The 22,562-nt window shown below is 41.8% G+C and overlaps 1 protein-coding gene across 8 annotated transcripts in view; it reads right to left on the reverse strand.

The window, feature by feature from the left end:
* MAP3K15 (mitogen-activated protein kinase kinase kinase 15) overlaps positions 1-20,547 on the reverse strand; it is a 100,027-nt gene extending 79,480 nt beyond the window's left edge. For 2 of the 8 annotated variants that reach the window (XR_012651222.1, XM_075033401.1), the window contains exons 1-2: positions 20,004-20,547; positions 2,745-2,884 (exon numbers count right to left, since the gene is read on the reverse strand). Coding sequence is in view for 6 of the 8 variants with exons in the window: in XM_075033401.1 (XP_074889502.1) it covers positions 2,745-2,884; positions 20,004-20,304 (441 nt within the window). In the remaining 2 variants the exon portion in view is untranslated. Of the gene's footprint in view, positions 1-2,353; positions 2,454-2,744; positions 2,885-16,126; positions 17,487-20,003 lie in introns of those variants that run through there. The other 6 variants (XM_075033394.1, XM_075033396.1, XM_075033397.1 and 3 more) reach the window with 6 other exon arrangements.
* Positions 20,548-22,562: the final 2,015 nt, after the last annotated feature.

Consider the following 22,562-nt stretch of genomic DNA (forward strand, 5'->3'; position numbering starts at 1 on the left):
TTTAATTGTATGTGCTCTGACAACCTAAGATGATTCTGCTTAAGCAACTTCACATCTGACAGCCTGAAATCCACTTGAACCACCACTGTACAGAACTTATCATGCCCATTCACCCTTTTCCTCAACAACAGACAAAATATTAGGGGCCATCTAAGGAGTTTAGTTTTGCAAATATGGCCCTCTTGAAATCTGGATTATATATTGAAATCTGGATTATATATTCTTTTATATGCTTGGAACTAGGTTGCTTTGGAATGTACACTGGTGAAACTGAAGAGACAACTCTTGGGAGAATTTCAGGACGGGTCCTAAGAAATAAACTATATAAACTCAGGCTGCTGAACTTCACAGATCTTCCCAGTAGCAGTAATAGCAGCCATGAATACTGCCTTTATAACACTTAGGCTAGCCACTCTTAAAAGGCATGCACAGCAACCTAGGTCCAAGTAATAAATTTCTGAAGGGGAGGGAAAAAAACCCTGACCAAATTAGTCATAAACCTGAGAATAAAAAAACACCAGCAGATGGTCAGAAGCACATATTAAGGTACCAAAACCTAAACAGAATTACTAATTAACTTAAACTCTTTAAGCCCAATAAAATACCTCAGAAAAAGTGATGGAAGGCTAAGACATCTGAAATATCGTATATCTGAAAATTAGTATGTCCACCTAACTAAGCGAGTAACTCTGGTAGAGCTTTATCTACTGCAGATAAAGACCTTTCTCAGCAGGGAGAAATGAACTCTTCCGAAAACTACCCAGCACCTATGCCATGAAATGTGTCATGAACTGTTCTTCACTGAAAGACCCCAAGAACAATCCCTATCTACCTTCTGAACTATTCCTAAGAAAGGTGTATTAGCATATTTCAATGGTATCCAACAATGAACTGGGGCTCAATTGCAGAAGAGGTATAAAGGACATCAGGGTAGGACTGAACTACATCCCAGTGCCCTGCTTGATCCAGAGGATCTCTTCCACTTGGTTCCAGCAACATAAATCAAGCCTTCTGATCCCATAGTAAGATATGCAGGGGCCTACATAGGCCGAGGAGGTTATGCAAACAACTGGGAGATGAGGAAGAGATCAGCGACACTGACAGAGTTCCTAGCAGAAGACAGATGAAGGCAGATAATAGCTTTTCTAGCCTGAAGTGACCCAGTCAGGCTCCAGTGTTCCCAGGCCCCCAGACTTGTCCTTGAGCTTTACATCCTTAGAAGAAAAGTCCCAGAACTGACAGTGCAAAGACTTGCAAGTTCTGGCAACAATCAGTCTGAAGATCCAGCCGATGGATGGATGTAACCCTGGAGGTCATTCAGCACTCCCGTTATGGAGCAGGTGCTTGTGTATGGGCTTAGCACAAAGTACAGAAATCAAAGCTATTCACAGTGGTCCTCACTAGGCAGAGACAAATAGAAGATGACTAGCCTGTGTTCCCAAACTTTGGCACATCCTTGGGAGGACTAAGTTGATCACAACATCTGAGTGACAGCATAAAAGAAAGATAAAAATGTGTTAATGAAAAATAAAAATGAAAGATCTCTTTGCAGTCAGGTATATTACCAATGCAGGATGAAAAGTTGTATCCCTGCCCGCCCAGATTTGCTAGAGGAATGGAGGGCATACAAGTAAGCCTTAGAGCAGCTCCATATGGATAATCTCTTTGAGCAAAGTGTGAGAGGCTCCAGCTCCGAGTTCTTGTGACTCTAGGTCACACAGAATATGAACGTGTACGTGGACCACCACCTGAAGAAAGGAAGTATGGGATACTAGACACATCACAGTAAAATCAATGACATTGAGAGCACAAAAGAGGACCAAGAAGCTGTGACAGAACAGAGCTTTTCTGGGAAAAGAGAAGGAGACTCAGAAAATTAGGATTAAACTTAATATTCTTGTACGATCAAGAGAGGCTGGAGAATTCCAAAAGGATTTTTGGACACTGTTGGTGTGAAAAATATAAAGTAGTAAGGGGCAATAACTCAAAATAAGGAGCAAAACCACAAAGTATGAACAACACTGCTCCCAATGAAGGTAACAAGAAAATGGATGATATTAAAAGCAGCAGTAGGTGATGATACAGAGGATAAATCCAAATGTGATCTAAACCAAAGAGAACCAGCACTGAGAAAGACAGAAACATCCACAATATGTGACTTGCATCCCCAATGTATGACTTGCATCCAGAACAGCAATTTCAGGACTTAAGTGTATAGCATGTATTATCCTACTATAAAAATGAACAACAGGCCTATAAAAAGATTTGGTGAGGATCTCTTTTTTTATCTTTGAACAGCAATAAAAAGGCCATTCCTGTAGTCTTAGCTACTCCGCACCTAGGAGATACAAACCTCATCCAACAGAAGTACTTCAATAGCAGGAGTAGGTTGCAATACAGCCCTTGTTCAAGCATCGTTATTATACAGGCCATAACATTTTCCTACATGTACTCTAATTAAAAGAGGGAAAGGAAGGAAAAAGTCAGACCTGCACTCTCACTTCCAAGTCTAACTATCTGAAGCAAAAGCAGTACCATACTATGGATCTTTTCTTATAAACAAGCTTTTATACTATTTTAATCATTACTATTTTTGCTAGCAGCTGTTTTTCTTAGCATGATTTTGTTATGTAGCTATCAGGAAATCACATGCAATGGAAGTTTCAGAAAAACACAAGCATTTGCAGGATCAGGTATTTAAAGATATTTCTGAAATGAAGCAGATTTTGAAGCAAGAACCTTACTTTGAGAGATTGAGCAGTGTCAGCATCAGTGTCATGGTAGAGTATAACATTATTGGCCATGTCAAAGCTTTCACGCACGCCAAGGTGGTAGAACAGTGATGGCTGCTTGGAAATATCGCTCATGTCCACAACTGCAACATCTGAAATGAGAGAGGGAGGGTGTAAAGTGCTAAAAAAATAATCATCTTAAAACCAATTTTATTCTTACACAGGATTTAAAATAAATCCTGAAATTAAACATATATTTGGACAGACAAAATCAATATATTCAAATAAGGATCATTTTTTCACAGTACAAGTAAATTTTACCATTCATATAAAAGATAACAACCTACTCGGGAAATTATCACAGTGTTAGAGTAACGGGGAGGCAGAGTTTATGAATTCTGCTTGAGGTTTTGAAATCACTGCATCAGGAATGCCTCAGGTAAAGCAGCAGTTCTGTATCTTCTCTTTGAACTAGTCCTGACAGCCTGAACGCCCAAGAGGACAGAAGGCTCCAAACATTCAGGTGGAACCTCCAAGAACAATAAAGTAGCAGAAAATTAGGGAAAACTGCAAGACCAAGTTTGTCTTAAGAGTCTGAGCTTTGGAGAACAGGAAATTCCTAAACAGTAGAAAAAGAAATTACTGTGAAAGTTGACTTTCAAAAGCTACAGGCAAGATATTCAAGATGGGGGGTGCAGGAATGAGGGGATTCAACCACAAGTGGCCAGAGCAAGACTTTCACTGCTCTTGGGTAGTATTCCAGTCAGAAATAGAAGTAAAAAAATTGACGTCAGTGGAAGATTACTTATACAGAGAGCTAAAGAGAAATACCCCATATTATGCAGAACAGCTGAGATACAGGCAAAAGATTCTCAGTTCACCATTTGGTTCTCATATAAGCCTAAACACCAGTACAGAGAGAAGAGGTCACTGGAGAAGTGGACATTTAATGCTGAGTTTTTTAGCTTGATTCTTATATACTCTGTGCTACCTAAGAAAATCTGGCTTTAAAGCTTTTTAAAGGTCTGTATCTATGTATCTGTCTGCTTTCACCACTATGGGATAGATGAATGAACTTAAATCCAAAGTATTCATAAGACTAGAGCCTTGGTGTTGAAACCATAGGGGAGTCTGAGGTTCAAAACAGATTCCAGAGACTCAGTGCAGCTGGGCAGTAAATCTTACATCTCCAAAGGGGTAACAGACAGTGTCTGTACCTAAGGGGAATGACAGAGAAGGGTGAGCTACTAGTAAACAAGAAATCTAAAAGCAGGTCTGATGTATAAGATCCAAACACAGCAGTCGGTTTACCTGGGCTTCACCGAGGTTACACATCACAAGAATCAATATCCCATACTTAGTATGCAAGTTCTTGGAAAAGCCTGCCATGAACATACACTCCAGTACAATTCCATCAGGCTATGCTAGCACACCACACTGGGGTCAGCCAGTCCCTCTGGTTACTAACACACTCCCTGTTAAAGCACAAGGAACATTTTGAATCCAAAGACAATGACCTGTCTTAAGACCAAAACATCACCATTCAAGAGAAAAACAAACAACCCAAACCCAACAAAACAAGCAAACACCACAAAAATCCAAACACACCTCCTCCCCCCCAAAAAAACCAAAACCCCAACACAAAATCATGGCAACACGAGAAAATCCCTTTATTCCTGTAGAACCTCAAATCCTGCACAACCTACTGATAATCTTTCCAGTTCGTGTTTAGCCAGCTCCCTACAGCATGGGCAAAATTCTTAGTACACTGCACACTGTAAGGTCCCAAACTTAGGTTCAACCTCCTCCATTATAGACAAGCATGAAGCAAGAGCTAATGTCAACTTTGATCAAATCTTTTCATGAATGAGGAATTTTATACAATAATGAAACATTTCACATAGGTCTAAAAGACCAACGGATATGGTTTCCTATGTTCAGAATGAAAGAGCAGGGGAAGGTACAGCCCCTCTGTAAAGACAGAAGGCTTCCAAGTGAAGGCTTCCAGTGATCTCTACAATGCATGCACTGGAGGATGTGGAGGGTAGAGAAGTGCTTAATGTTGCACATGACCAGTTTTGGATGATTCTGCAACAGAACATTTAAACTCATTGCTTTGTTTCTGCAGCAGCAACTCACATTTAAAAGAACATGCCCATAAAAATGTGTCCTTCCTCATTTCTTCTTAAGCATAAAAGATCTTTTAAACTCTTTTTGTTTTCTCGTGGTTGTGTATGAAACTATTTTCACCCTGAAAATAGTTCTCTTTTGTCACAAACCCCCAAACTGATCTCACTTTATTAAGTATCTGATTGCAGTTCGTCTAAGCTTTTGTTTCCATTGTAAAACAATTATGCTATGTGTATATTTTTTAGTGCATTAAGGTAATTCATCAGTATTACTAGTACAATCTTGATTAGGTGTCTGCATTGTTGCAACAGATGGCACATAAATAATTTCTTATACTACAGTTTATATATCTTAACACTAGCATGTCTTAAGAGACCAGACAGAGGAAGAGATAAATAACTATGACAACTGAAATGAGATTAGAGATCATTACTTGTGGTAAAACAGGAGACTGTGAAACTAATAAATAATTCAACAGGAAAATCATTATTACACGGGTTAAAACCAGAGGACTTACATCTCTATCTGGAATGCACCTGAAGGCATCATATAATTTAATGATCTACGCAAATCACAAGTCTTCATGTGACTGTTGTATCATTTATGGCACTGCTAGCAATAACAAAAGGAAAATTTTGGTACCAGGTTTGGGGATTTAGAAGTTAAAAGTAGTAAACAAGACAAAATGAAGAAATAGCCTGAAAAATGCTGAAAGTTAAATGGAATCTAGGAGGCCTAACAGAAGAAAATGTCAGAAAAAGTCTGTACTGCTTTCAACTCCTAATCTAAGACTCACCTCCATCCAGCCTTACCCATGTGGAGAACAAGAACCTTAGGCCATTATTATGGATTCATTATTTTTCAGCATTTGGAACCTATCTATACATAATAGATTAAAAAAATAATACCAAACTTAACATGATAATAGAAACCTTATTGGAGGAAAATGCAGAATTCTGCCCCTTCGTATTCACTAGCATCCTGGTAAATTACAAACTTTCAGATTACTATTCCTTCAGATTATTGACTTTTGCATTAGTGTCCTTCATAGTTAGTAAATAAACAAATGTGTTATCCTTGAAATCCACTGGAGGAAACTCAAAATTATTCTTCAGAACACCACCAATGCTCCTAACAAAAAAAAAAAAAAAAAAATCAATCATCATAACTATCTTCAAGAACCCATAACTTCAGGATGCACATTCAATTTTTTTTCTGCACTGCATGACTGCATGGTCCTTTAAAGGAGAAAATGCCAAAGTGTTTATAGGGAAACAATTATGGTAAAATTTGAAGTGCATTTGAAAACCAGGAATCCTTTGCAGCTTTCACCTAAGGTAAAACAAAAGGCACAATACTCTCAACTTTAACATACCCTGCATTTTAAACAAAAAGCACAACGCTCTCAACTTTAATATACCCTAAATAGCATTTTTTAAATCATTTCATATATATCAGACTAAGCTTAACTTCCAGTAGACTAAAACCAAGTCCTGCACTTTTGTATAAATAGTAAAATTAAAATTAACTGTAACAATTTAGAAATTGCTTACGAAGCACCTTTAAGAAGGAAGGTTGTTCTTATAAGCTGCAATCACCTTTTGCACAAGAATTCAGTTGTGGCTGGAGTCAGCCTACAAGCTTCAGCCTACTTCCTATTTCAGAGAAGGAAACACAAGCATGCACACTGGAGGCCTGAAACTTTTTGATACAGTGAGGGCACTTCCTTTGGAATGAGCGTTTAGTTCACAGGCCAAAGGAATTGAGAACTCAAAGGACAGGAAATTTAAGAATTAAATTAGGTATGAATCCTCATATTAATTTGGGAAAAAAGAAGATTTCTTTCTGTTCACATATAGTAAGCGCTGAAGAAAAAACAGTGGGATTTGGGGATTTTATTAATGACACCAATCACAAATTGGAGAAAGACGACAATTTTAATATTGGCCAAATAATTTTTAATTCACTGTTTTTAAAGGATGATTATCTTGGGAAGACAACAGAGAAAGTTAGATTCCAATTTTGGTGTATTATCCATCCACACCCACTCTAATTATAAAATGAAGCAAAATCTAAACTTAGATATATCTCACTTTTGACAGCTCTAATGGATTTGTTAAGTGCTTTAGGAATTCTGAAAACCTGGGCATCAAATGGCAAAAATTCTGAAATGTGCTCGGCCATCATTTGTCTGTTTGCTCAGGAAAACAAAAGGACTGTTGTAAAGTGGCCATTTCAGGCACATGTTGTTTTATCAAAACCAGGGCCACACCTCTAACTTGTGTTCTCAGACTGAGCTTGTCAGTTGCCTTTTACTCAGATGTGGCTTTAATCTTACCTTCATCTGCCACAGGTTTTATGTTACAAAATGATCTACTAGTGAGAAAGGTGCACCACACACCAAAATGTATCAGTTCTGCTCCTCTCACCTAGCAAAATGGAAGGCAAGGGCAAAAAGCCTAACAATTGGGGCCCTTATAAAAGCCAGCGTTATCAGAACAGCAAACCCAAGGGGCAAAGTCAGACCTTTCTTTTGCATTTTTTCCTTCCTGTGTGTCAAATCTTGCTCTGGCAAGCAGTTTCACATCCTTCCCCAAGAAGTCATTCTGCTCTGTGAATGTGAATACTGTGAGTGCTGAAGAGGTAAATTCAACTGTGTATTAGCTGACCAGAAGCAGCATTCTTGGCTAAGGAAAGTCGGCTGTTAAATAACTTTCCTGAAAGGACCAGGCAAATCCAGAACCCTGCTGTTGCTAGGAAAGAAACCGAAAAACTTTAATTTTCAGATGAGCCTTTCCACTATATGGCAGCATCACTAACTACAACAATTAGTGCTTGCTCCCTTTAAGACACAAAAACATTAAAACCAGCAGTGTCCCTCCTCCAGAGACAAATCTGGGAACAGCTGTGTTAAGCAAAGTGGTCCAACTGGCACTTCACAGGCCGGATCCAGCTGACCCACTGCCTTTGTTTGGAAAGCAGGTGCATCCACATGGAGGAGGAGGAAGAGTTGACATCCAAGTCTGTTTCTAACTACAGCATTTGGGTGCATGCTAGAGTCTTTTTCATGTGGCCCAGCAAAGTATCTCCTCCTTCCTATGCACCTAAAAAGTTTGGAGCACTCAAACTCAAGCCTCTCGGCTCCCAAGGCAAAAAGCTGAAAGACAGCAGTTTTTAAACTACCAGAATGGTTAGAACTTATCAAGCAAAGCTGTAGCGTGGATTACGCTCTGAAAGTGGAGATAAGGAAGGTGGTACACTAATTTTTCCATGTATAGATCACAAAAGTGCCTCATACAGCTTCCATTGAAACCACTGGGAGAACCCTCAGCAGCCTGAAATGGCACAGAATGAGCACTTTTTGGATAGCCAGCCTGCACGTGGTGAAACGTGAAGTCCAAAGAAGCAGCCAGAAAAATAATCCAGTGTGGAAGAAACAGAGGCACACGTAGCTGGAGTGAAACCAGTAATGAATGCAACCAGCACAGCAACGTGTACACAGAGCCTGAAAGCATTTTAATGTAGGTAAGGCATACAAAACCCATATTAATTTCAAACATTTACCAGAAAGAAACTTCTTGTTCATGAGGTAGTTCTCGCCTGTAACCTTTTGTCTTTTCGATTTCAAATACAGCCTTCGGCAACAACATTTGAAAATTTTAGTGTTAGGCTATCTCAGTAACATACGACATTATAACATTCACTGGCAATTCTCGTCCAGCAAAATCGACCCTCAGGGTACACCGAAAATCAGACAACCATCCAAAACAACAGCATGGACAAGACTGAGGGGCCAGTGCTCATCTCTGACTTTCATAATTCTGTATAAGTACCCATTTCATGCAATGAACTCCACAACAGGGTTACATTCAGACCCAAACATTACAGCCACTCATCACGTTAGCACTGTGGTGTTACTTTACAGTTGTACTCAGATACTGCATCTTTCATCTGTCCTCTGGTACACAAACACACATTAAAAATAGCACTAGAACATATTTTTCATGCTCCAGTGGCATTTATTGCAACTCAGGAGAAACTAGTATCTAAAACTATTAATTTTTCTAAACTATAACAAAGTATTTGTGCCATATTTATAATGATACATATTCCTTAATATCAAAATAACCACCTGTTCCAAAAATTAAATCACCCAAGAAATTGCACTTTAGTTAAAAGGAACAGAACAAATTACAGCAGGTGAGCAACACTGCCAGTTCTAGGGGTTGATCTATAACCTGAGTTCTCATTTATTTTTATGTTTTGGGGTTTCCTTATTCATTAGATACATCAAATGAAGCCTTCAATTCTTTCCCCTAAAATTGCATATTAGGAACTTTTTTGTTAAATGGAAGCAAGGAACCTTCCAAAAATGTTGGACACCAAAAGCAAAAGCTTTATTAAATTCATAGTAAGTTTCAAACAAGGCAAGGCACTACATTAAGAAAGCATTTCTACCGATCCAGAAAAGCAAAAATTGTGTCAAGGGCATGCCTGTGCTTATTACTTCTTTAACTGATCTTTAAAGATAGTCTCTCAGACTCTGCCAAAACAGAATACAACTAGCACCCACAAGAACTGGTGTGGGAAGAAAAGTAGTGCAGTTAATGTAATACATAGGGCATCCAAACTTAGAATGCTTTTTTAATCCTTTTGCACAAGTATGAAGGAGAAAAATACAGTATGAGTGGAATACTGAAACACCTGAAAATAACCTGCCATTCAGCAGAGCAGAAAACATTTTTTGTATAGTTGGCAGTTTAGGGAAAGAAGGAAACAAAGAACTAATCCTCAAAGAACTTTTCTTACAATATGAATTGCAGAAGTTAGGAAATATATAATTCACTGTAAACTGTGTATGCCTAAGCTTAGAAGTTGCTTAATGTTTTCCATGACAAAACTTTGCTTTCAGTCCTTTTTAACTTTGCCAGTCTTTGCTTCAGGTTGGTTTTTTTCTTTATAAAAGACTTAATTAAAAACAACCCAGTCATTTGTGTTGGAGAACTTATTTTTCTGGCCAATGTTAAACATCCTCTCATGCCAAATTAAGAAGGCTTAGTGCTTCCAAGCACCAAAACAGAAATCTGTCAGACAAGTCAGGCTGTCTGGAAGTACTCTTGTTAGCCTCATGAAACGCTGCTCGTTCCAAAGCTAAGATTTCAGCAGTCAGTTGGTCAGAGTCACAAGGGAGATGTTTGGTCTCAGATGAGCCAGTCCTCACTCCCTCCATTGTCAGCACAGAGAGAGGAAAAGCACTTTAGAGCACCATTCATCTGATCTGTCAGAAGTCTACTTTAGGATGAGATGAACTGCAGCCCAGAAGTGCCCGTTTCTCTCCACTATATAGTGAGTCAAAGCCAACTGCAGACACCCACACTGAAGCGTGCTATGAACTCCCTCCACAGAGCCTCGCAGCTCTGCTTTGAAGAATTTCATTAACCATCAAGGGATTTCAGTCAAGAACGGTACTACCTCAGCAGATATTTCCCTGCAGATGTTCCCACCAGCTGACCAATGAACTGGTGGCCAACAGAGAAGGACTACAGCTCTTTCTCATCAGTACTATAACTGCAGTCTCTCTGTCTGTGAGAAAGAAAAGGAAGGATTGTCACAATTCAAACCCTCAGCTAAGATTTCCAAAGGAGTCTCTGAAACACCTAACTCTTGCTTGATTTTTCCATAAATTGGGAGCTCATTTGTGAATCCCAGCTTATGACACTCTTTGCTTTGGCACTTAAATATGATTATACAACTGTGTGGATGACTGTTTTTAGAAGTGTGTTTGCATGTACTATCTCAGCCCAGAGTCTTTTCTGCCACCCATATAATCTGATTGTTGAGTTACATTGAAGCATTGACTATAACCTCCCGGCCTATGGATGAAGTTTATACGCAAGTTAAATTCTCAGTAAAATTACCTTCAAGCCAAATACAAGCATTACATTTCCCTGTAAGGCAATGACATTCGTACTAAAGCTAGTAACAGACTTATCTTTTTTTTTTTTTTCCTCCCTTTCATACCATAGCTTGTGAGGTCCTGGGAACAACACAGCCTTAAGTCCAAGGGCACTAACTCACAGTGGTGTGAGAGATCACAGTCAAAAAAAGAATGTCCACACACACCGTCACTGAAAACTCACCCAGTACACACCCCTTTGCACAGCCACTCTTCCTTGAGGAAGGATTGTAAAAATTTACCCACTCTGGGACCACAATCAAAGTCACAGATCTTTAGTTACCAACCACAACTGTATCAGATGGGTCCTGCCAAGGTCTGCACACTGCTAATAAATGAATTCTGAAAGTTGTGAGATGCACAAGAGATCAATATTTATAGCATTTCTTGGTAAAATTACAGCCTTCAAGCTCTCGGCTTAGAAATTGAGAGAGATCTCATCACTTGGATCTTAGCCATTTAAGCAGTTTCATGGCTCAGGTAGATGGATACTCACGCCTGCCTGCAACTCCTACCTCCTTCCCGTAACCCACAGTCTCCGATTCTCTCTCTTCCCATTCTATTCTCCCCTTATCCCTCAACCCATATTTAACTTGATAATTTTTGCCTAGCTTAGTGCTAGCACAGTAGCAGATAGAAGATCTGTCACTGCAGCTAATCAGTCCTGTGAGTGGTATCAGCTACCAGCTTCCCACTAGCCACCTGGAAAAGTACTTTAAGAAACTGTTATATTTTACAACAATTGAAAGAAATAAAGGTTGAAAACTTAATTTCATGAACATGCATTTTTTACATATCATATAATACACCACACTTGCATCTGTAAGTAAAAAAATCCAATTCTGTAAGTAGTAGAAAAGACTCTGGCCTCATATAGTACACACACAAACACCTCTTAGATATGGTCATCCACACTGTTTTATAATCATATTTCTTGAGTGCCAAAATAAAGTACTTAAATTTACGGTGGCTGTTGTTTAAACCTTGTAAGCATGCACTCAACAAAAGTAAAAAAAAAAACCAACAAAAAACCCCCCAAACCACCCCCAAATTAAAGCAATTTGCTATCACAGGTTGATATCCATCATTTGACCATGTATAATGTAAAAAGCAACTATTAATCACTGTAAGTTTCAGGAAAAACAATCCTTCCTTTAAAAAGACAATATATAGTGTGAAATACTCTATACTCACTACCTAATTATTGTTAAAATATGCTGAAGAATCTTAACATTCTAAGAAACTTTTTTTAAAAAGCATAGCTCATAGCAGACAAGTGACTGTGGGCTATGTGGTGAACAAAGCAGTGCCCACCCGCCTCAGTGGCTGCATAAGATGAGCAGTCACACCACGACAGGGACTGACAAGATTGCAGGAAGGGAAAGGGTTGTATCATGGCTTAAGCAGCTGAATGCTTGCCTGCAAAACTGAATTCCATCCCTGCTTCTTTCTACTCCACAGCTGCTGCATGATGTTAGCCTGGTCACATAAACTGAGATTTCAGAGATGGACTTGGTGACCATACAGTTAAGATTCTGATTTTCAGAGGGGAAAAAAAAAAAAAAAAAAAAATCGAAATATCCCACTGGAACACGAAAAGTGGCTTTGAAAAACAGAGCCCTCATTTTAAAGGTAGTTTGTAACAAACCTCTCTTTAGAGAGAAGAAAATTCCTAATATTTTCCCTCAGCTATTCCCTTCTATCATCCACTTGTACCTCGGCATAAGTTACAACTCAAATAGCCTCTGATTTAGCATCTGCAGTCTTCTATCTGCAAAATAGCTAAGCATCTACAGAGCAATCAATATGCCTGAATACTACCTCAGAAAAGACAGATATTTGCACTTCCCATGTGCTCATTCAGTCTTTATACCCAAATGAATACTAATGAAGCAGCATTCAAAACTTCTCAAAGAGTATTTAAATAATCAACATTTGTTTCCCTTTTTGTTATTCACAGACATTAGGCAAATGGAGATTCCAGAAGTCACCCACTTCTCACTTTTTCCCAAATTCATTACCACTGATTGAAAAAGGCTTCCTAATCTACATATCCAGTACACTAGAAAAATACCCACCCATCACAGATGATCTGAGAAAGATACCTGTTCAATAATTTTCTCTGTTTATATTCTCTTAGTAAACAGCCATAATGAGTAGATGTCTCACATCATACATACTTTTCACTATGCCAGGTCATTAAGGATAAGATTATTTCCTAAAATCTCTCTGCAAGCCAAAAAGCCTACTAATTCTACAGAATCTGTCATTTCTCCGCCCTACTTAACAGCAGAGAGGAGAAGAAACAGCAGAGTAAATTAAAAACAGGCGCTTCACACTTGCCTGCCACACTAGCAGTGTGCCAAGCGTCACATGAGGCTATTTCCACTGCAACGTTTACAAGGGCTGAGGCAGCCAGTTGAGAGAGCATGCAGAAAAAACACCCCAACCCTGAACCTAATTTGAACCTTGCCTGTAGGTTGGGGGGAAAATGAGAAAGGTGAACTTTATTTAACTTTTGCTACACCTCTGCACTTCCTACACTGGGTCATAAAAGGGAATGAAGTATCAAAAAAAAAGATTACTTATGGGAAAATCTGGCCTAAGTGAAATTAAGAAAAGTACAGAATTCAACAAGAAAGGCTGTCCCTTCCTCCCCGACCACAGGCAAATCAATTTCTAGGCCAAGGAGGTTTAGATAAGCTCCAAACTTTCAGACATTTATCCAAACTAAACCACTTGAGAGTCACCCATCATTTAATGTTGAATACCTTGGCTGGGAAGCAGAAAGAAACTGCCAAATCTGCACATCTCCAACAGGTCACACATTGGCCAACAACATATATCAAAAACATTTGAAAAAATAAAATCATGATGAGCTTTATCTTCTGATCAAAGAAACATAAAAGATAAGAAAAGTAATAAAATAAAAGGCAGTACAATGGAAAGAAAGAAAGAAAGAAGATTTCAGTACACTAAAGTTTGTAAGTCTGGGTTAAGCCAAGACCTTTATTCTTCTCTTTAAGAATTAAGAATATAGCATACAAAAATAAGGGACGCTTCCCTACTCTAAATCTCTTCTTTTTCCCAAATACTTTTTTAAAAACAAACATCAAGAGACACCTCTATCATTAGCACTGGGAACTTGTGCATACCAAACTGAGGTATCCCACCTCATAACTAGATTACAGATTTCCTCTTTATGTTGACAGACTCCCAGACTGTCATTTAGGACCCATGTAAAAACACAGTAAATTATGCAGAGAAAATGTTAATTGAGGAAAGGCAGTATTATTAAAGTGCAAATTTGTCTATTTTATGAGGATGGAAATGAAAACAATGTAATTAAACCACATAAGCAAATATTTCCTTTTTTTTAAAAACTTAATTTTGTGACCTCAGGTCTTACAGAAACAATTCTTAAACCTACGAAAAATATGCTACACAGAGCATAACAAGACTGAACAAGCATGCAATCACTACAAAGGAGATGAGTGGCCAGGAACCAGGCTCCCACCTAAGCAGCCTCACGTGCCCACCCCGGTCAACTCAAGCCTGTCAGCCTCACATACAGCTTCTTTTCAGGAGCTCCCTGATATCACTAAGAGTCAACTTGAAATGCAACAAGGCAGAACCAGAATCTACTTGTGAACATCTCATGGTCAAATGGCACAGCAGATTCCTTCACAGTAACTTAGGAACTATATTGAAAAATATGTTTGTACAGGTGTATCATTCTTAAACAAAACAAACAACAACAAAAAAGGCAACCTTTAGAATTCACTGACTGGTATGCACAGTCACCGCTTTGTTCTTCTCCTATCAATAATCAGAACAACAATTACTTATATGAAGAATTCCAGAAATGTTTTGTTTCCCAAAAAACATTTAAGCAATATTTAAAAAACAAAATAAAACATTAAAACACCCTAACTGCAGTGTTTTCAAGGGCTGCAAGCATGACAATTGGTCTTCAGATGAAAGGTAGCTCAAGATAGATGCAGTCATTCATCTCTCCAGAATAACCCTAAATGTTCAGATTTCTACATCATTTGTAAGGGCTGTAATGGGCATAAAAGCTTCTAAGTCTATTTAGTGAGAATCAATAAAACTTTTAATCATACAGTGAAAAATATAACTTGCAGAGTAAATTAAAACAAAACAGAAATGCACACAATTTGTATTATGCTTAGGGAAAAGATTCCTTCTCAGCTGATTCAATGCCTAGAAACACCTGTAGTGTTCCAGCTATAAAATCCAGTGACAGAGGGTTCACAGTCAGATCTTGGGAAACTGACTCAGATTTAATGTTTAAGCTCAGGAGGAGTAAAAGGCAACCAGAGAAAATGGAAAGTTGTAAGTTGGGTTGTTTTTTGGTTTCATTATTGTTTTTCATGCAAGTAAGTTTCATGCAGAGGAAAGAAGGGGGGGGGGGCGGCAAGGGAAGAAGTGTATTCCTAATTTTTTTTTTTGTTTATCCAAAAGTCATGGCACAGAAATGAGTCACATCAGACAGACTGTTCATGCACATGTATATATTCTCACCTTGGAACAATGAAAGAAGTCCAAATTTGCATGGTTAGTACCAGATTTTTAGAGATGCAAATGACTTCATTCAAAGCTTCATTAAAAGGTAGAACTCGTACTGGTTTTGAACTGTCAGTATTTCTTTCCATATGACCCATTACAACTAAGAAGAGATTTTAGTTCCAAAAGGGGAAGTAATAAAAGAGAATCTCTCTTCATTAAAGAACCAAGGTGTATTTCTTCTTTTCAACATCTTCATCATTCTCTGAATACAGCTCTGACCTTGCATTTGGCCCATGGAAATATGCCAAAGGAAAGTTAATGAATTCCAGATAACCTATTTAGGGTTATTTATTTGCATGTTTCTAAGCTTGTTCAACTGATATTAAACAAGCTATTTCGTAGAATACATGCAAGTTGAACCGAAGTGAAGCCTTTCAGGTTACACACAGAAAAAGCAACAGAGTTGATATAGATTTTTCACAGGTCACAGACAGAAAATAATGTTCTTCACTGTTGAGCAAAAGCATGCAAATCTCTGAATACAAATAAGCATTTCTGCAAGAGGAATTCATGTTGGAAATTCACCCCAACTAGTATCATTAAAGCAAAATACACCTCTTCAATGTAACACATGTGTCACAGCACCTGAGATGTATCATAACATAGTGACATATAGACTTGATGGATTGTATCAGGCTTGTTACTGTCATTTAAAACTCATCTCACACACTTGAATATAAAAGGATTACAATACTGGTATATTACAGGGTTTTCTTACCAGAATATTTAGTTGGATGGCACAACGCAGAACTTTGCTGGAGATACCTTGTCCTGGTTTCAGCTGGGATAGCATTAATTTTCTTTCTAGTAGCTGGTCTAGTGTTGTGGTTTGGGTTCAGTATGAGAAGACTGTTGATAACACACTGGTGTTTTCAGTTGTTGCTAAGGTGTGTTTAGACTTAGGTCAAGGATTTTTCAGCTTCTCCTGCCCAGCCAGCAAGAAGACTGGAGGGGCACAAGAAGTTGGGAGGGGACACAGCCAGGACAGCTGACCCAAACTGGCCAAAGGGGTATTCCATACCATGTGATGTCATGCCCAGTATATAAACTGGGGGGAGTGGGGCTGGGAGGGATAATCGCTGCTTGGGAACTGGCTGGGCATTGGTCAGCAAGCGGTGAGCAATTCCATTGTGGATCACTTGTTTTGTATATTCCAATTCTTCTTATTATTGTCATTATCATTACTAGTTTCTTCCTTTCTGTCCTATTAAGCTGTTATCTCAACCCACGAGTTTTACTTCCCCCCACCCCCCAATTCTCTCCCCCATCCCACTGGGTGGGCGGGAAGTGAGCAAGCAGCTGTGTGGTGCTTAGTTGCTGGCTGGGGTTAAACCAGGAGACACCTGTAGTCACTCTAGATGCCCAGCACCATGCAGAGATAAAAGATCAGGTCCCAACAGCTCTGCTGTTGTATTAAAGCAGCACAATATCCAATCCAGTCAGACCAAGCCTCTCAGCCACCACCTCCCCATTCTGAAAATGGTTGGTTTGCTTCTCTTCACATTTCTGTATTCTGTGGTATATACCATCTTCTGAGATTTAAAGCAAACACAGCCCTAGCCATTGAGCTAGTTGCAGGGGAAAAGAAAGAAAAAAATATTAAGTATTTCTCAAAAAAACAGCAAACCCTGCCTGCTGAGGTAAGCATCAGAGCACTAACCCCTTCCCCATTGTTCACCGTCACACCCAGGGGCAAAGATAAATTGCAGCAGGAAGGTTTGTCGAAGTTGATTTAAGAAGTTATTGCCCTCAGCTGTCGTTCTCACCCTCCTGTCAGAGATTACAATCCCCACGGCAGAGTCAGCAAGACAACCATATGCCTCCAGCTCAGCTACACTAGTTACCATGCTGTACATTAGCTTAATTCACTTAGATTCAGCATTTTTGGATAATAGCTTGATATGTATTCAAAAACATGAGACAGGGAGAAGCCACCAATAAACAACACAGAGCAAGAAAACAAGAAGGGTGTAACTAAAGTTCTCAGGAAACAATGACAATCATTGTATATAAAACGAGAACTGAAAAAAAAGAGGCAGCACTTTAAAAATCCATGGTAGTGAAAATCCACTATGAAATTTAGGTCCACTGCTAGCCAATACCAGAAAGATAAAAGAAAAAAAAAAATACTACCTCCCCAGCCCCCAAAAAAGAGAAACAATAAAGTGAAAAGTGTAATGGATACTTTCTGTTCCTTTGCAGAATGAAGCAAGATGCAATTATTCCCTAAGACACTGTTAAAGGAACCAAAAATTTCCCCATCTCTAGCATGTAGTAGGAGGAAATGAAGCAGCAAGTACTAAGTTAAAGACACTTCATCTCAATGTGTCAGCACAACTTTGTAAGTTTAAATTTTAGATGTACCATAGGAAATGGGAAAACTCCAAAGGAGGGGGCAAATGTCAGTACAACCTATTTTAAAAAAAGATAAAAAGGGAACTACAGAGATGTTCAGTTAAAAAAAAAAAAGAGACAGTAACTGCAGTAATGCAAGAACAAAAAAACTCATAAAAATGTTGATGCTAGAAGAGCTACTTATTAAAATATTAAAACAACAAAGAGCAAAATAAATACCCTGTTAAAATGATTGTTTATACTTAACATTTTTTTTAATTAAGGATGCTTGCATTTTCAGAGTAACATTGCCATTAATGGCAGTTAATTTGGGATGCCATGACAATGAATTATTGTTAAAACACTACTAACACATTCAGCATCGTTTTCAAAAAAATATATACAGACAAATAAATCTCTCTGCTTTTTGACAGCTTGCAGGTCTGGTTGATAAAGGTGAGTCATGCTAACACTTGAGTTTCTCTTAATACAGGTAACTTATCATTAAAGGATGCTTTGACCAAGAAGTTTGCCAAATAAAGGCATACATTACACAGATTAAAAAGTTGTCCCCCTGCCTGATCTCAAAATGTTGCTACTGGAAAGAAATCCACACAAAGACTATTTTGAACAGTCTCCTTTGGAACAATTCCTGGTTCAGGACTATTCAATTAGTTTTTAATGGACACTAAAAATGATAGAAAGTATTTGCTGACTAAACCTGGATGGAAGTGTGTTGCAGGAGTATCCAGTAACAAGGCACTTTACTATCACAACGTGGTATTAATCACTGAGAAAATGATCTTGGTCCTACAAGATGACTTGAATGCAGAAGTCTGCGAAGGTAGGCCATGTTCCCAGAGAAGAGGCACACATGTCAGAATGCAGCAACTTAAGAAAACATTTTAAATGACTGTCTCAAGCTCTCAGTACAATGCAGAGCAGGTGTGTGCATAATACATTAATAGGACTATTAGTAGAAACAGAGAAAAAATTTTGCATTGATGAGTACACTTTTATGCTTACCTTCAGAACGGCTACAAAAATACTGGAGATACACAAAGAAATTGCTACTTCATGGTTGTGTGTCTTCTACTTCATGGTTGTGTACTAAGACACACAAAGAATTATTTATTACACACTTGTTAACTTTGCTAGCACAGATACACCAAAACCCCCGGACTAGGAAGTTAAACAACAACAACGTATGTGAGGTTCCTCAGTATTTGGGTGACTTATCAGGGGATGAAGTGGACTCATCGTCATACGAGAACTTAAAATAAGACTGAAGTTTAAAGAAGTATTCTTTAACACATCTCATGAGCAAAATAAAGTTGTTCTTGTGAAAAGACAGACATCAACACGGACTTACCAGTACTTTCCCTCTTTGGAGGCTGTGAATCCCCCAGCTTCCTAACGCCTGCTCATACAGGTATGAGAAAAAGTATGTCTGCGTGTCTACAGCGTGTCCGCATACTCACCTTGATTAGTTTTAATAATACCTATTGACCCAGGGGCTTCCTCTGCTCACTCAAAAAGCTCACAATTCTCTGCCACAGGGCCCAACCAGTCAGGTGTTTTTTGAGTGGAGAAGGGACAGCAGCTTGCTTTTGAAGCATCAGACACCAGTTGCCAGCTGGAGCCTGGACAGGGTGGGCAATACTGACAAGTCTTCTTCCTCAGGACGAGCTTCTACGCACCCTTGTTCAGAGCAATGCTGGATCGCTCTGCTCCTGGCTGCACGCAAGCCGATTTGCACCATCCAGGTCTGGAGTTAGAGCTGTGGACGTGAAGCCCCTGGCCAAGCCAGGCTTCTGGCTGCTCTGTCTTCATGCTATGTCTTGCCCCAAGCTCCTAGCCCGGCCGGGAGCTGGAAGGGGCTTCTCACCAAAACACCCCGGCAGGAGTTTTGCTACTCCTTAGGGCTCAGTTGCTACCGCAGGATCCACAGTCCTGCTGGGGCAGCACGCCACGGTGACTGAAAGAGCCGGGGCAAGGGCCTGAATCTTTCTCCCTCCTCCTCCGCGGGCAGGACGCTCCTGAAGACCGGGCTCTCGCTCCCATTACGCGAGGGTCCCCTGGCAGCCATCTCCTTCTCTCGCACCCCCCCGGCATCCATCTCCCTCTCACCTCTGCCCCGTTCCCCCTCTCCTCCGGCCTCTGGCAACACCTTCACGGGGCCTTCCCCTCCCCACCCGCGAAGGCGGCCGGCACCGGGCAGGGACGAGCCCCAGCCCCCCGCCCCGGCCCGCCCCGCTCACCCGCGTCGTAGAAGGCGTCCAGCACCGCCGTCTCGCCGAAGTCCAGCTCCCCGAAGTTGACCGTGCCGAGCTGGGCCCCCTCGGCCTCGCAAGCCCGCAGCAGGCACTGCCGCGCCCCGGCCTCGGGGCTCCGCGCCCCGGCCCCCGCCTTGGGCGGGTCGTTCAGCACGTACACGGCCCGCAGGCACCGCGGCCGCGGGGCCGCCGCCTCCCCGCCGCCCGCCTCCGCCGGCGGCTCCGGCTCCGCGCAGGGGTACGCCGGCTCCGCCGCCGCCGCGCTGCCGCCCGCGGGGCTCTCCATAGCGGCGTCGGGGGCTGAGGGGAGGCGGGGGCTGCCGGCAGGTGCTCAGGCGGGGCCGCGCCCCATGGCGAACCCTCGGGCGACCTGAGGTGAGGAGAGGCGAGGCGAGGCGACCTGAGGAGAGGCGAGGCGAGGCGACCTGAGGCGAGGCGCGTCCCTCCGCGCAGCCCTTCCGCTCGCCTCCGCGGGCGAGCACGGCGACGAGGTGAGGCGAGGTGAGGTGAGGCGAAGTGAAGTGAAGTGAAGGCGGCCGGAGCGGAGCTCGGCACCGCCCCCCCGGACGGGACGGGGCGGGGCGGGGCGGGGCGGGGCGGGGCTCCCCTCAGCGGCCCAGCTGTGCCCGCCCGGGCCGAGCGGCCGTTTCCCTCCGCGGTGCCGCCGGGGCGATGGCGCCTCGGGGATCGCGTCACCCCGCCCGCCGCTCCCGCGGGGGGATCGCTGCCCTCACGGCTTTCCCGCGCGGGGCCCGCCGGGCTTGCACGCCGTTGGCGTGAGGCGAGCGGGCTGCCCTCGCCCACCACGGGGCTGCCGGGGGGGTCCTGCCCCTGCCCCTGCCCCGCCGCCGTTCGTTCAGCCGAGGGGGGCCGGCTCGGCCGCGGCTCCCTTCCTTCTCCTTCTCCTTCCCCTCCCCGGGGGAGCCGGCGGGGACCTGGGGCCGCTCTGTTTCTGGCGGTGCCTGCCGCTTTTTCTTCCCTCAGCTTGCTCTATCATAGCTGTTCCCCCCCCCCCCCCCCGATTCTTCTTTCCCTTATCGTTCAGACGACTTTGACCCCAGACAAGCCCTGTCAGAAGTTCGGACAACAGTTCATCCTCAAGCCCCTTCTCTCGTCTTTAAAATCTCCCGCAGTCGTGGCAAAATCAGCTCCTAGAAACTCGGTGGCAGCTCCTGGCTTCTTTGTAAGAACGGAACTAATCCTGAGCATCCCGTTCCCCAGCGCCTTTTTCCAATCAGCTGAACCGACGGCGGCAGCCCCGGCGTTGGCACCGCTCTTGGGCGAGCTGCTGCTGATTTACGCAGCCAGAGAAGGCGAAAGGCAGGCTGCATCCGGATAACGCTCTGCCTCGGCCTCGCACCCCGGCCGTCAAAAGGACCCCCATGCACCCCAGGGAAGTCGCGGCCTACGGGCCAGCGAAGGAACGGTGGAAAACTGCCGTCCTCAAGCAAATTTGTGTTTGAAGCAGTAAACCTGTCTGCAAAGGTTTTCCATCTCATTTTTCACTCACTGTGATGGAAGAGGTTTTAAACGAACAGCGTCCTCACCTGCTGCTGCAGCAGGGCGGCTCCTTGGGACTATCACAGGTTAATGTTTTTACCATGTGCTGTAATGCAACAGAAGCAACAACCAAAGGCTTACAGCTCAGTTTTTCCCTCTTTAGGTGTCTGGCACCACGGTTTGGTGGCCACAATAAGAACTGCAGCAGGCAGCCTTTCCAAGAAGCAGTCCGACGCGAGGGTGGCGTAGCACTGCGCAGCGTTCGTGTTTGCTTAGTGGCTCCTAAGGATTTTAGAGGGAATGCAGATAAATGATTTAAGAGGCAAACCTGTTTCTCACTGTGGAGAGTTTGGGGCAAATAAACTGTTGGGTTTGGTCCACAAGTTGGTTGTGTGTGTGTGCTTTTTTGACAAAAGCACTAGTCCGTGAGACTTTGGAGGAGTGATATACAATAGCCACCAGCGATACAACCCATTCCTGGCAGCTTTCCTCTTTAGGCAAGGGTCAGCCTTTTTAGACGACAGCTCTAACTCTATTAGCCTTGATCCAGTAATGCACCAATTAGCTGATGTCACAGGAGAAAAATCTAAATCTGCATTTAGAAGATACTCAGCGTGCACATTGAAGCCTCTGACCAACAAAAAGCACTAGCACAGACGTTTATGATCCTTCCCAACACAAATCCTACTTTGTATTTTTTGCATTATAAGAAAGTTTGGTTGAACAGCTGGTATTAAAACTTGAAATGAAAAATACAGTACTGGCAAAGTTAAGGGATTATTTGCACAGGAACACATTCATCTTACTCAAGAACGTTCTTGGGCTTTCAGCAACTAACATGCAAAAAACAAATTGCAGTTTAATGGGTTCAGAAGAGCAGATGCACGGTGTGGTGCTTTCTGTAATAGTGAAAATTGTCGAAGTGTCGATTTAGAGCAAATATGTAGGCTGGAATTGCTTAGCGGGATGTCTCTGAGACATAGTAAATAAGCCTTTTCTGCCTTCAAGAGGTTATCAAAATCTAGTTTGTTGTAGACCTAAGAC

This window comes from Buteo buteo, chromosome 8 (genome assembly GCF_964188355.1).
Source record: "Buteo buteo chromosome 8, bButBut1.hap1.1, whole genome shotgun sequence".
NCBI classification, from domain to species: domain Eukaryota; kingdom Metazoa; phylum Chordata; class Aves; order Accipitriformes; family Accipitridae; genus Buteo; species Buteo buteo.